Below are 13,541 nucleotides of genomic sequence, written 5' to 3'. Positions count from 1 at the left end.
GACACCCGTCGCTTCTCGAAGCGCGTGAGGGCGCGTGCGATGTCCCCGCATCGCCGGCCGATCGCGAAACTCTGAGTATTGAGCTGCAGAATATCGCGCGATGCACGTGCATCACTGACCCATCGCGTAACAGGTCGGGTTTCGGGTCAAAAGTCAGGATTTCGTGTTTTAAGTTATATTTAAGCTTGGAGTTTATTTCCCTAGCTAACACTCCTAGTCACGAAAAATCACCCTAAAGTCAGAGGGAACAAGTCCCAAGCCTCAAGAACCCTCCAAGGTAAGTTTTATCATGATTCTAGGTTGAATACAAGTCCCTAATCTCTTTCTAACTTGAGTAAACCCTTCTAATCAATAGAGTTGTGAGTGGAACATTATTGTTGGGCGTGGAAACCCTAGACCTCGTATTCAAGAGGATTGAACGTCAAAAGGGTAATGCTTCTACAGTCTAATCATTCATAATAGTGAATTGATGAGTTCTTGGGAGAATAGTAAATGGGTTTAGTAAAGAGAATTACACGAACTATAGTAGGGTTTTGGATTGTTGACTTGAGATTTTTGTAATGATATGGGTGATGGAGAATGATGTTAATTACACCTAATTGAGATTGTAGAATCACCTAGAAGTAATAGAATGGGAATTAGGTGAAGAAACACCATTAATGGATATTGTGGAGCTTTATGCCCACTAAGTGTTTGATAAAATGCTTAGATGACCAAAGCATAAATATTATTGCTAATATAGAATCCCTTTGACTTGTATTGATATAGATCAAAGTTGAAAGGGTTGACGAACATTGTATTACACTCAAAGGCTGGAATTAAGGTATGTGAGGCTAACTATCTACGTTAGGGAATGTTCATGATTCTCCCTACGCCTCATTCTTCATACTTGTCAGTAATATGACTCAGAATACAGTTTAGCCCTAGTTTCGTGATATGTTGTAGAACTGTTATCTTCTAGGGTTGCAGTTACAGAATTCGTTCATGGTTGTCACTTTGAATATCATGAACTCAGTACGTAATCTTTATAGACTTATGTATTGTTACCACATGAGTCTCAGTCTAGAAATTCAGTATGCTCAGAAACAGTCAGTGTTTTCAATTCAGTCCAGCATGTCTATTTCAGTTCAGCATTGTTCATTGTTGTTATGGTCTCAGTGAAGACTGTTTGGAAGCTTCAGCAGGTCGTCAGGATAAAGAGGAATCCCCAGTTATCACCACAGATGAAATTTTCGTACGAACTATGCCTGTTAAGAAAAGAGGTATGTATGAAATAATGACCATGAGCAGACGATATTTAATTTTCGGGAATGCTTTTAGTCTGTTTAAGTTAGTCAGATCAGAGTTAGAGAGTACGATGGTTGTAGGTTACTATAAGAAGTAATTATTATTAAGAGATAAGAAGATGTGACAGTTCTCGCTTAAGCTATGTGAGTAGGTGTTTATCCCAGATGTGTATAGTCTGATACGATTTTGAAGTGTATAGAAAGTTTGGGTTTAGTTGTTCCAATCTTTCGTATAAGATAGTTGAAAGTTTGTTAAGTGTGATCCATAGTTCAGAAAAGATAGTATACAACCATAGAATAGCGTCAGATGATGAGGGAGAGTTAGAAATAACTTAGGTTATTCAGAGCAGAATAAGAAAATATGAAGCTAGCAGGTGATTAACAGAAAAATAGTAAGTAAGTTTTGAATAGATACAATGCATTAGCAATTTTAGCAGAACTGGTAGAAGTATGATTTGATTTCCTTAGTTAGATGAACATCTTAAGTGGGTGACTGTTCGGATACATCCGAATGTGTGTTAGAAACCAAGGGCTTAAGTTAAGTTCGGAGTAGAGTGATTAGTGGAAGAAGAAATCAGCTAAGCCGTAAGAGAGCAAACTATAGAAGAATAACCTTTAAGAGTTGTCAAAAAAGGGTTGTCCTAAGATTTACAGTGTGAGCAGAGTTAAGTCGTTAAGATGGAGTATGAAGTTATGAATACAGTAGCAACCCTTTCATGTAAGTAATTTAGTTTTTCCCAATAAGAAATTTCTCAGAAACGAGTCGAAAAAAAAAGTCATCAGGGTTGTAGAGTACAAAGGAATTACAGAAGATAAGGAACGTTAATTGGATCCCATAAAAAAAAGAATTTGTAAGTATAAGACATTGGCCTTGGTCTAAGTGGGAGATGCATAAATCGCCAGTAAGTCCAGTGAGATAAATGAAGACCCGAAGGGTTAGTATGAGATATGAAGAACCTCAGTTCAGTTAAGTTGGCATAATGAGATAGTCTCCATAAGGAATATGCCTCATCTTAAAGGAAACCCGAAGTGAGTAGAATGATCGTCGAACGAATTGTGTCAAGTTCAATTACTATCGATTAGGCGATCACAAAAAAGCTATAAGATCATGCCCAGTTATGTGTCACAAGGGTAGTGCCATTGCATGAGACTCTAATCTTTAGGGTGCTAGTCATAGACTTAGCGCACGATAGTATTATTAGTATTTTAGGAAGTATCTCAGGAATAAGAAATCAAGTATGGGAAGTAAAGCTCATGATTTAGGCAGACAAGAGAACTAAGGTGAAAGAAGTTCACCGCTTATCCAAGCTAGGAATTCGACTTTCGGACTCCGAAGTGGGTGGAGTTGTTGCCCAGAACATGGCTTATTCCTCCTTAGTCATCGAAGTTAGAGAGAAGCAGTTTGGTGATTCCTACTTGCTGCAGATGAAAGGGGGGATTCACGAACAGAAAGCCTTAGATTTTGAACAAGAGAGAGATAATGGTACCTTGACATACCAAGGCAGATTATGTGTTCCAGATGTAGATGGACTCAGAAAGCTAATTATGTCAGAATCTCACCATTCTAGGTATACCTCGTTCAGCTAGGAGGCGTGATTTAATTTGGGTGATTGTGGACAGACTTACGAAGTCAGCGCACTTCTTGCCAGTTAAGACCATAGATTGAACAGAAGATTATGCCAAGTCATATGTTAATGAAATTGCCAGATTGTATGGGACCCTAGTGTCCATTATTTCAGATTATGGTGCTCAGTTCACAGCGAACTTCTGAAAATCCTTTCAGAAAGGATTGGGTACCAAGGTGAACCTTAGCACAGCTTTTCATCCTTAGACAAATGGTCAGACAGATACGCTATTCAGATCTCATGTTATAATATTCATGTTAGTTCAATACTCAGATATTTATGTCAGCTTAGTACTCAGATATCAGTCCAGTACTCATGTATTCATGCCAGTCCAGTATTAGGTTAATCCAGTATTCAGTTAATCCAGAATTCAGTTAGCTCAGTATTCAGTCAGCTAAGTCTTTAGTCAATTCAATAGACATTCAGTTTAGTATCTCAGCAGTTTAGTAATCTTGTATTCATTCAGTTCAGTAAGCTTGTGTCCTTGATTTTAAGGTAATTGGGATGGCACCGTTTGAAACCCTTTTTGAGCGAAGGTGTAGATCACCGATTGATTAGTTTAAAGTTGGGGAAGCAGAGTTGTTAGGACCAGATTTGGTCTATCAGGCTATGGAGAAAATCAAGTTAATTCAAAAGCATTTGAAGACGGCTCAGAGTCGCCAAAAGTCCTATTCGGACATGCGGTGTAGACATTTAGAGTTCCAAGTTGATGATTGAGTGTCTCTGAAAGTTTCTCCTATGAAAGGCGTTATGAGATTTGGTAAGAAGGGGAAAGCATAGTCCCGCCATATTGGACCATATAGAATCCAACGAAAGGTTGGTCAATTGGCTTATGAGCTTGAGTTGCCACAAGACTTGATTATTGTGCATCTAGTGTTTCATGTGTCAATGTTGAGAAAGTGTGTGGGAGACCCGTCATTGATTGTCCCGACTAATAGCATAACAGTCAATGATAATTTGACTTATGAAGGAGTCCCAGTGAAAATCCTTGGTCACCATGTTCGCAAGTTGAGGACTGATAAGGTAGCCTCAGTAAAGGTTTTGTGGCGAAGTCAGAAAGTTGAAGAGGCTACATTGGAAACAGAAGAAGACATGAAGTCCAGCTATCCCTATCTCTTTAAAGAATCAGCAGAAACTGGTGAAGGTATTATACCTTCCCCTCTCAGATCTTTCCTTCTACAGTTTCTACCTTATCAGTATTCAGCCTGTTAGACAGTCAGCTTAGTAGTTGTTCAGTTCAACAGATAATTCAGTTTAGACCCTTTTCAGTTCAGTTTTCATGTGCTCATGTCAGTTAGTGTGCACATGTCTCGGCAGTCACTCTTTATCAGAATCCATCATTCGAGGACGAATGATCCCAAGGGGGGAGATAATGTAACACCCCGTATCTTGGAACTAAGTTTAGACTCATATCATTAGAGTTTTAGTGGAAAAACTGAAGGTTTGAACGTTTTGCGAAAATGGTTGATAGGCCTACTTCGGGCAGAGATAACTCCTTGATTAGTTGGGAATTTGCGAAAGTACCCTTAATGAAAGTTGTAGTACGTAGAAATACCTTCCTAACGATATAAGGACCATGCCAATCAGAGGTCGGAGCAAGGAGATATGATCGTCTAAATATGGCTAATAGTAAAGCACTTAAAATTCTATAGAATCGGCTAAGTTTTCGATACATCTTCCTTCCAGTCAAATTTCGTGACCCTCCGTTGGGAATTTGAGGAAACGTAAAACATAAAAGTTGTAGCCCTTTGAAATATCTTTCCAACGGTATATTGTGGAGCCCAAACAGATCTGTGTACAGGAAGTTATGTCCATTTTACCGAACACTGTGCGGAACCGACACCCATCGCTTCTCGAAGCGCGGGAGGGCGCGTGCGATGTCCCCGCATCGCGGGCCGATCGCGAAACTCTGAGTATTGAGCTGCAGAATATCACGCGATGCACGTGCATCGCGGACCCATCGCGTAACTGGTCGGGTTTCGGGTCAAAAGTCGGGATTTCGCGTTTTAAGTTATATTTAAGCTTGGAGTTTATTTCCCTAGCTAACACTCCTAGTCACTAAAAATCACCCTAAAGTCAGAGGGAACAAGTCCCAAGCCTCAAGAACCCTCCAAGGTAAGTTTTATCACGATTCTAGGTTGAATACAAGTCCTTAATCTCTTTCTAACTTGAGTAAACCCTTCTAATCAATAGAGTTGTGAGTGGAACATTATTGTTGGGCGTGGAAACCCTAGACCTCGTATTCAAGAGGATTGAACGTCAAAAGGGTAATGCTTCTACAGTCTAATCATTCATAATAGTGAATTGATGAGTTCTTGGGAGAATAGTAAATGGGTTTAGTAAAGAGAATTACACGAACTATAGTAGGGTTTTGGATTGTTGACTTGAGATTTTTGTAATGATATGGGTGATGGAGAATGATGTTAATTACACCTAATTGAGATTGTAGAATCACCTAGAAGTAATAGAATGGGAATTAGGTGAAGAAACACCATTAATGGATATTGTGGAGCTTTATGCCCACTAAGTGTTTGATAAAATGCTTAGATGACCAAAGCATAAATATTATTGCTAATATAGAATTCCTTTGACTTGTATTGATATAGATCAAAGTTGAAAGGGTTGACGAACATTGTATTACACTCAAAGGCTGGAATTAAGGTATGTGAGGCTAACTATCTACGTTAGGGAATGTTCATGATTCTCCCTACGCCTCATTCTTCATACTTGTCAGTAATATGACTCAGAATACAGTTTAGCCCTAGTTTCGTGATATGTTGTAGAACTGTTATCTTCTAGGGTTGCAGTTACAGAATTCATTCATGGTTGTCACTTTGAATATCATGAACTCAGTACGTAATCTTTATAGACTTATGTATTGTTACCACATGAGTCTCAGTCTAGAAATTCAGTATGCTCAGAAACAGTCAGTGTTTTCAATTCAGTCCAGCATGTCTATTTCAGTTCAGCATTGTTCATTGTTGTTATGGTCTCAGTCCTTATTAATTAACCATAATTATACATATGTGATTTTTCCCGAGGGCACAACACAGTCTTGTGTATACGTATACATGGTCGAGGCCATTGACTGACGCACTACTAGGCCAAGGCCATAGCTTGCATTTATTATTGGGCCGAGGCCCCACATATACAAACACAGATAATACAGATGATTCAGATACAGAGCAGGGAGTATTCATATCTCTACTTCCTTGCTATTACAGTTACAATTATCAGTTTCAGTTTCAGTATTTTATTGCTTCAGTTGCTTTATATACCAGTACAATTCAAATGTGCTGATGTCCCTTTTATTACTTGGGGGCCTGCATCTCGCGATGCAGGAAACGATATACAGGTTGACGACTCAGCTATTTAGGAGGGCACGTATCAGCTACTGGTGAGCCCCAAATTCCTTCGGGGCGTTGTCAGCTATCTAATTATTTCAGTTTATAGACAGCTCTATTATTCAGTATTCTTAGAGGCTTCATAGACACAGTTCAGACAGTCAGATATTTATTATGTTAGCCTTGTTGGCAGTTGTTCAGTTGTTTTGGTTTAAGCCATGTTGGCTACGTTCAGATATTTCAGATTGTCTAAGTATTTCCGCATTATGATTTCAGTCAGACCTTTAGTATATCAGCATGTGTTTAGTTGTTTCCACATTCAGTTATGTTTTTTTATATCACATGTTGATTCAGCCAGCCAGTTGGTTCGCTCGGTCACATGCAGTCAGGCACCGGGTGCCGTGTTACGTCCAGGCCCAGGTTCAGGGCGTGACATATATGCCCCATCCCAATCATCATCAATAAATGCCACATAATGACAATACACGAATAGCTCAAGAATACGTATCAAGTCAACACCAATGAAGCATAATCAATTAACACAAGTCAAAATAAGACTCACAAATAATCTGCTCAATGATAATATAGAGCCAGTTTGGATTGCCTTATAAGTTGCTGAAAACAACTTATAAGCTGTTTTTAGCTTCTTTTTTTCTAGTGTTTGGCTGGCCAGCTTATAAGACATTTTGTGCTTAAAATAATCCCAAAAAAATAATTGGGCCCGTTTGGCTTAGCTTATCTAAAGCAGCTTATAAGCTAAAAAAAAAAAAAGTTAGGCTACCCAACTTTTTTTTTTTTTGGGCTTATAAGCTATTTTCAGCTTATAAGCTGCTTTTTTTAAGCCCATCCAAACAGGCTCATAATATGTAGCTATCACAATTCACCTCTGAAGGGTATATAGGAATACCTCCCTTTCAACGGTCTCAAGAATACAATTCACGTTTATCAACCTCAACAATGGAGAATCACTTTACACAATTTAATCATATAACTAACAACGATCACCCAAACTCCATGTCCGAAGACCTAGACATGCTTTCTCCCATAAATTCTACGACATATGCAATCAACTAATCAAAGTCTAACTCAATAAACCATAATCTACCTCAAGCAGATTTAAGCAATGGAATCACTTCGCAACAGCCTTTCCCTTTCGCAATGCCTTAGAGCGTTTAAAGTGTAGAAATCATAACGCTAAGTAAGTAATGGAGTATTAACTTAATAATAACAATTTGGGGAAGACAACCCCTCCACTTCTACCCTTAATCACTGGTTCACTTTCCTTAGGAACATAGTCATCTTAATTCTAGTCTCAACAATCATGTTAACTCCATTTATGGGTTTTATAATCAATTGAATCCTACAAATCTGATTTTAGCCAAAGGTCTCATTTTTATTGGAACCCTAGGTCTCAACAAGCAATTTCATTCATTAAATATCCAGTTCTCATCCTAGGATGGGATAATCTCTACTCTTAGATGGTTAAACATTATTAAACAAACTCATTAATATTCTAGGGTTTTTTTGGTGTTTGTGTTCTACCCTTCAAATCTCGTTAAGGATCTTTTGATTGAAACAAGAATCTAATATGAACATTAAGCGAAGAAAGTTAGTGATTAAGTCTTACCTTTGATGGAGAATAGTGCCCTAACCTTAGAAACTCGCCTCTATGCTCTTGGAAAATGTTTTGGGGATTATGAGATGTATGCGCACGAAATAACTACTTAAACTCGTCATTAGACTTAAGTAGGCTTCGTTGCAGCGACCAAAGTCTCACTGCAACGAACATTGGGATTTTCCCACCCTTCGTCGCAGCGAACCAGTCTTTGCCGCAACGAAGAATCATAGTTGCAACGAGACGTTGTGAACCAGTGAGCACGAAAATTCCAACATTTTTATACTTAGTCTCTCAAAATCATTCTAAGGCCCTATGAACACAAGCCAACAAACAAACCAAGTCAAAAACACATCACGGAGTCACTTACAAGTCATAAAACACAACATACAACATAATCAAATCATCTAGGTCCGCTCATTTCTAGCATCGGGGAAGTACTAGCAAGGATAGAATGGTCAAAGCAAGCATAGCGATCAAGCGGGTCGTTACATTAAGTCACTACAAAAAAATGGGTAATTTGCAGAGGTTGAAAGTTGAAATGTGCAGAGGTTTTAGCCCCTTCTAGCAACTAGTGGAGGCTAAAACCTCCGCGAATTGCAACTTTCAACCTGCGCAAATTACCTATTTTTTTTGTAGTGAGTGTAATGATTATTTTGTTAGTGGAAAGTGCCAATTAGTTAGTTAGTTAGAAATGACACGTGATAAGCACGTGTATAAACTGTATATATATCAACTGTATATCATGCTCTTCACATAATGAAATATACTCTTCTCTTCTTCTCTTAACATGAACGATTCTCTTCCAAATTGTAACCCTAGAATTTCTTCAAAATCAGTCTTCAAAGACTGAATTTAACAATTTGACAGTTATTCAACAAGCTAAGTTGGCAACTACACAGTTCAAGTCGGTCAAATAAACAGTTCATATACAAATAATGAGGTAAGTAAGGAGATAGTCATTAAAAATAGTAAAGGTAGGATCTTCATCACATAATTCCACTTCTCAACTCATTTTTTTTTTCACTGCATGAAAGATGTCAAGTCAGTGACTCATGAGAGACGGATCCATCTCTCTACATGCCCATGATCATTTATATGATCTCACATACTGTTATAGTCCTCGCATGTTACTTTCTCAATCCGCTCAATAGCCCACGCTCTGTCAATTTCAGACTCATATAGTCTATGTAACATCTCAACATCTGGACGGACTCACATGATCACATAACATCTCAACGATATAATTCAGTTGAATCTCCTTTTTCGTCTTCAACTCCGTCATATCATCAAATGATTTATATAACGGTGCCATCGCTCCTGATTTGATTGGAAAGAAAAAAGGCGCTGCAAATTCAAATTTATCTATTTAATATATAAGCTTTAATTTTAATGTTTTTTTAATATCAAACTACTTTTGACTTACTTTAATGTATTTCCTCACTACAAGTCATGTACTTATTCCAATTTGGGTAATTTTTATTTTTGACACGATTATTGATGGAACAATTATAATATTGTAATGAATAAAAGTAGGTTCGGAATACAAATCCTTTACAATCATTTTATTATATTTTAGTATAAAAATAGGTTTCTGTTAATTAAAAATTATCACAATAATGCTGAATATTAGTCTATATAAGCTTCCTTTTAAGGAAGAATATAATTTTGAGATAATCAATTAGAAGGTACATAGGGGACAGTTTATTTAGGACAGAAGAAAAAAAAATCAATAAACCAAAATTAACTTAGTGCATTTTGCATCAAACGATGTCATGTATATAAGATGATACGTGACATAGAATACTTTTTATGGGATAGATCACATCAAATGACAGTTGCATCATGAGTTAATGATGAGAATGTTTGAATCTAAGTTGGCTGCTTCAGTTGAATATTCGCATATTTGCAGTTGGATTCAGTTTTACTACTCCATTATTTGTTTAAACATTTCTTGAAAGGTGTTATAAACCAAGTTCATCAGGGTACGTTTCTCGAAAATATTGAACATTTAATAACGTAACAGATATTAACTTGACAACTATTGCGGAAAGAAAGTACTCCCTCCGTTCACTTTTACTTGTCAAATTTTGACTATGCACACTTCTTAAAAAATAATAAATGAAGTGTATAATTTATCAATGTACTCATATTAATTGATGTATATTTTTATTGGATTTGAAAAATGATTTGAAGTGAGTATTTAATACTTTGGGTAAAACAGGAAAAAAGAAATTGTCTCGAGATATGCTAAAAGTGACAAGTAAAATTGAAAATTTATTTTTGGAATAATGGACAAATAAAAGTGAACTGAGGGAGTATACTATTCCATCTGATCCTTTCTATCTCTGGGCTAAAGTTTTGACAAACTTCTTGGAATAGCAATAGCTTTTTGATTTTCTACCTCTAGCCAAACTAGTTCGAAAAGATAATCGTATAAGTAACCAAATTCAATGCATGGTTTTGTCTGCATGTCTTTTTCTATGTTTAAAATCTTGTAGCCGACAAGATTAATACACCGTGCAGCTTTCAACTTAGTCTGTAGTTATTAGTACATTGAATTCGGATTGATTTACTTTTAGCTGCAATATTTTCTTTGATAACAGCTCATAAGAACACAAAACAAGCATTAGTGGTGTAAATAGATGAAGTATAATTGACAAACGAGGTGAGGGCCACCCTAGCCGTGTGTAATCATCGAAGTACTTCCTTCTTAATTTTGATGATTTTTAAGTGATGAATTTTTAAAAGCATTGAGGAAAATACTTGTAATATCAATGCAGGAAATACATGGAGTTCTGGCAATAAATTACACCCAGTAATCTTGAAAATAGGTGATTTTGACATTCTGAGCTCCGTTTGCTCAATGAACAAATCTTCAAGGTCAAATGTCAAAGTTAACTTGTTATTGTTGAAGTTTTAGCCAAAAGACAAACATGATCAAAATTTCAAAACCATACATCCACCTTTAAGGTCATTCTTGTAAATCACCCTCCACTTGATCCATCAAGCTACAATAAACCAATCAAAATTCCTGAATGATATAAATAATAAAAAAAAAGACCTGTCTTTGCTGTTGCTTTTCCACGTATATGTTTGTATTATTATTATTATTATTATTATTATTATTATTATTATTATTATTATTATTATTATTATTATTATTATTACTATCATAAGTGTTCTTTGGTAGAGCTTGCATGCATCTCAATTACTCACTGTGCCAATGACCTCCCACAACACGAATAGGAGGGTAACTCTTCTCAATAAAGCTTAGCTAAATTAGAAGAAAGCTAGTATATTTAGTTTTTTCTGCAATTTGAACTAATATTTTGTAATTTTAATTCCCTTTTTATAATCACTAAACCGCACTCTGTTTGCAGGTCAATATGTGTTACTGAAAATAAAATCCGGAAGGTCACTATTAAATATTTCCAGGAAAAAAAAACAAAAGAAGAGAAAGAAGAAGGAAAGAGACTGAAATGCAGTGTTTGCATTATCGAGATTCAAGTATTACTAATGTTTACCTACATCTTGTAAAAGTTGGAGTAGGTACCAATTATAGGACCAGAGGATTCCCTTCCTCTGCCTTTTGTAACCTTTTGATTATCAATAAAATTGCATCCAGTCTCAACGAGATGGATGTTTGATTTTTTTATTTTTTATTTTAAAAGTGCTCCGTCTTACAAACATCTTTGGCTAGAATATGCACAATTTTTCTCTCTGAAATTGCGTTGTTATGAAAACCGTTACTGCATTATTCCCAAGTAAATACTATATAGTATCCCTAACATATATTACCATTGTTGAGATACCAAAAAAGCTACTACCATTGATTCATTTCTAAATCTATACAAGTACTACTACCAACACTTACATTCTCGCGGTACATGTGAGTCTTTTCATTCTCACTAACCCCTTCCTCAATTCCCATATGTAATGAATGATTTTGTAATAATATGATTATGCCAAACTATTACTCCTGTTAAAAAAGAAAAAAAGAATCTACCAATTAGTAAGTAGTGGTTATGCCAACCGAGAAAGCGGTGGCATTCCTCCCTCGTCTACGATCGTCCCACAACCTAACTACGTTGCCATCAATTACATTCATGTCCTGGTAACAATACCACCCCATTTCACCATTTTTCATTTTCAACAATTTGTCCCAAGTCTCAAACCATTCTTTACTCAACTTTACACCCTCGTCTTCTCCTTCCTGATCACCACCTTCTCCATCGCTGTCGCATTCTCCACATGAGTCATCTTGCTTGTAATACATCGTAAGTTTCCCCTTTGTTCCTTCCTCATTGACCAAACATGCAAAAGAGGATCCATTTGAAGCTAACGGAGTACTTGACACCCTTTCTACCTGCGACGATGATGAAGATGAAGACGACGTTACCACCGTTGGAGATGGGGCATGGACGGAAAAGTCTCCACGTGGCTCGGGTTTGGGCAAGGTTGAAAAGGTTTTGATTCTCCAAAAGCTAACGGCAGCAGTAATAACGGCGACCCATGTCCAAACACTGTTGACCACAGTAAAGAAACCGAAGGTCAAGTAATTGAAAGCAAGAGCTTCAAGCGGATATACCATTACTGCATTCATATTTGTAAAACACAAAACAGTTAGGCTCTCTCCAGTGTTTTCTTTTTTCTTTTCTCAGTGTAGAAAGTGGAATGTAAAGCAAGGAATATATATAAGGGAGTAGGGTGATAAATGTGAGTGATGGGGATGCTAGAGGATTAAGGAAGTGAGAGAAGCATATAATATTAGATGCTGGGAATCGTGAACAAAGATGCTAACGTAAAATCCAAATTGCTATAACATGTACCACAAAAGGTATTTGGGGTTGTAAGGGCAGAACTCAACATTGAATGTGGACCAATAGCACCATATGGCAAGTAGAGTCACATGTTCAATGTAAGGCGTAGTAGATTTGGATGAAATAAGCCAAGTAGTAGTATCTAGTATGTATATGGATATATATGGAGTAGTCAGAGTCTGATAGTGTCACCAGAAGATCTCAATTCTCAAATGACGGCGCCATCGCACTCTGATTAGCTGGAGCGAAAAGGAAGAAGCTGCTGCTCTCATTTATCTACCCAGTCTTCCTTCTGTGATTAAATTGCGTAAATAAATTTTATATTGGCGAATTAAATTAATCTATAACAAAAAATTGTTCTTCATGTGATTATTTGATAAGTAAAATAATAATTGTTATTATAAATGAATTTATATTAATAACAAATATTAATAACACTATCATTGTATATAACTGAAATACATGTATATCAATAGCATACGTAAAAGGATAAAAAGTGTCGCAACTCAGAATGGAGGTAGGTCCGCGAATTATTAGTATTTGGGTCAATAAGGATTCCATAATAAGTTAGACAAATATAACCCTTTATATATATATATATATATATATATATATATATATATATATATATATATATTTCGAGACATTTTAATGATATATTTTATATATCTTTCAAAATTTTAAAACTAAAAGTTATTTATTACTAATATTTAAAGTTTAATTCAATTTTTTTTTTTATCGAACTAGTTTTAACTTACTTTACCTTGTTTTCCCCATCAGCTAAGTTTCTTCTTGTATGAGAAACATTATGTTACCTGAGTATTTTTTTTTATATATATATATAAATA

The 13,541-nt window shown here is 36.2% G+C and overlaps 1 protein-coding gene and 1 long non-coding RNA gene across 2 annotated transcripts; one reads left to right on the top strand and one right to left on the bottom strand.

Moving 5' to 3' along the window:
• The first annotated feature begins 10,868 nt into the window (after positions 1 to 10,868).
• On the top strand, positions 10,869 to 11,528 carry LOC132618332 (uncharacterized). Its single transcript, XR_009574059.1, has 2 exons — positions 10,869 to 11,123; positions 11,254 to 11,528. It is a non-coding gene; the product is annotated as an uncharacterized LOC132618332 (long non-coding RNA).
• A 154-nt stretch (positions 11,529 to 11,682) lies between these two features.
• On the bottom strand, positions 11,683 to 12,789 carry LOC132618331 (uncharacterized). The gene has a single exon (XM_060333400.1). It carries the CDS (start codon positions 12,474 to 12,476, stop codon positions 11,883 to 11,885), a length of 594 nt encoding a protein of 197 aa, XP_060189383.1. The 5' UTR covers positions 12,477 to 12,789; the 3' UTR covers positions 11,683 to 11,882.
• Positions 12,790 to 13,541: the final 752 nt, after the last annotated feature.

Source organism: Lycium barbarum, chromosome 11 (genome assembly GCF_019175385.1).
Source record: "Lycium barbarum isolate Lr01 chromosome 11, ASM1917538v2, whole genome shotgun sequence".
NCBI lineage: Eukaryota > Viridiplantae > Streptophyta > Magnoliopsida > Solanales > Solanaceae > Lycium > Lycium barbarum.
This window is presented reverse-complemented; position numbering and strand designations above follow the sequence as displayed.

Excerpts from the sequence above, each read along its gene's own strand:
- LOC132618331 (XM_060333400.1), bottom strand. The coding sequence starts at position 12,476 with ATGAATGCAGTAATGGTATATCCGCTTGAAGCTCTTGCTTTCAATTAC.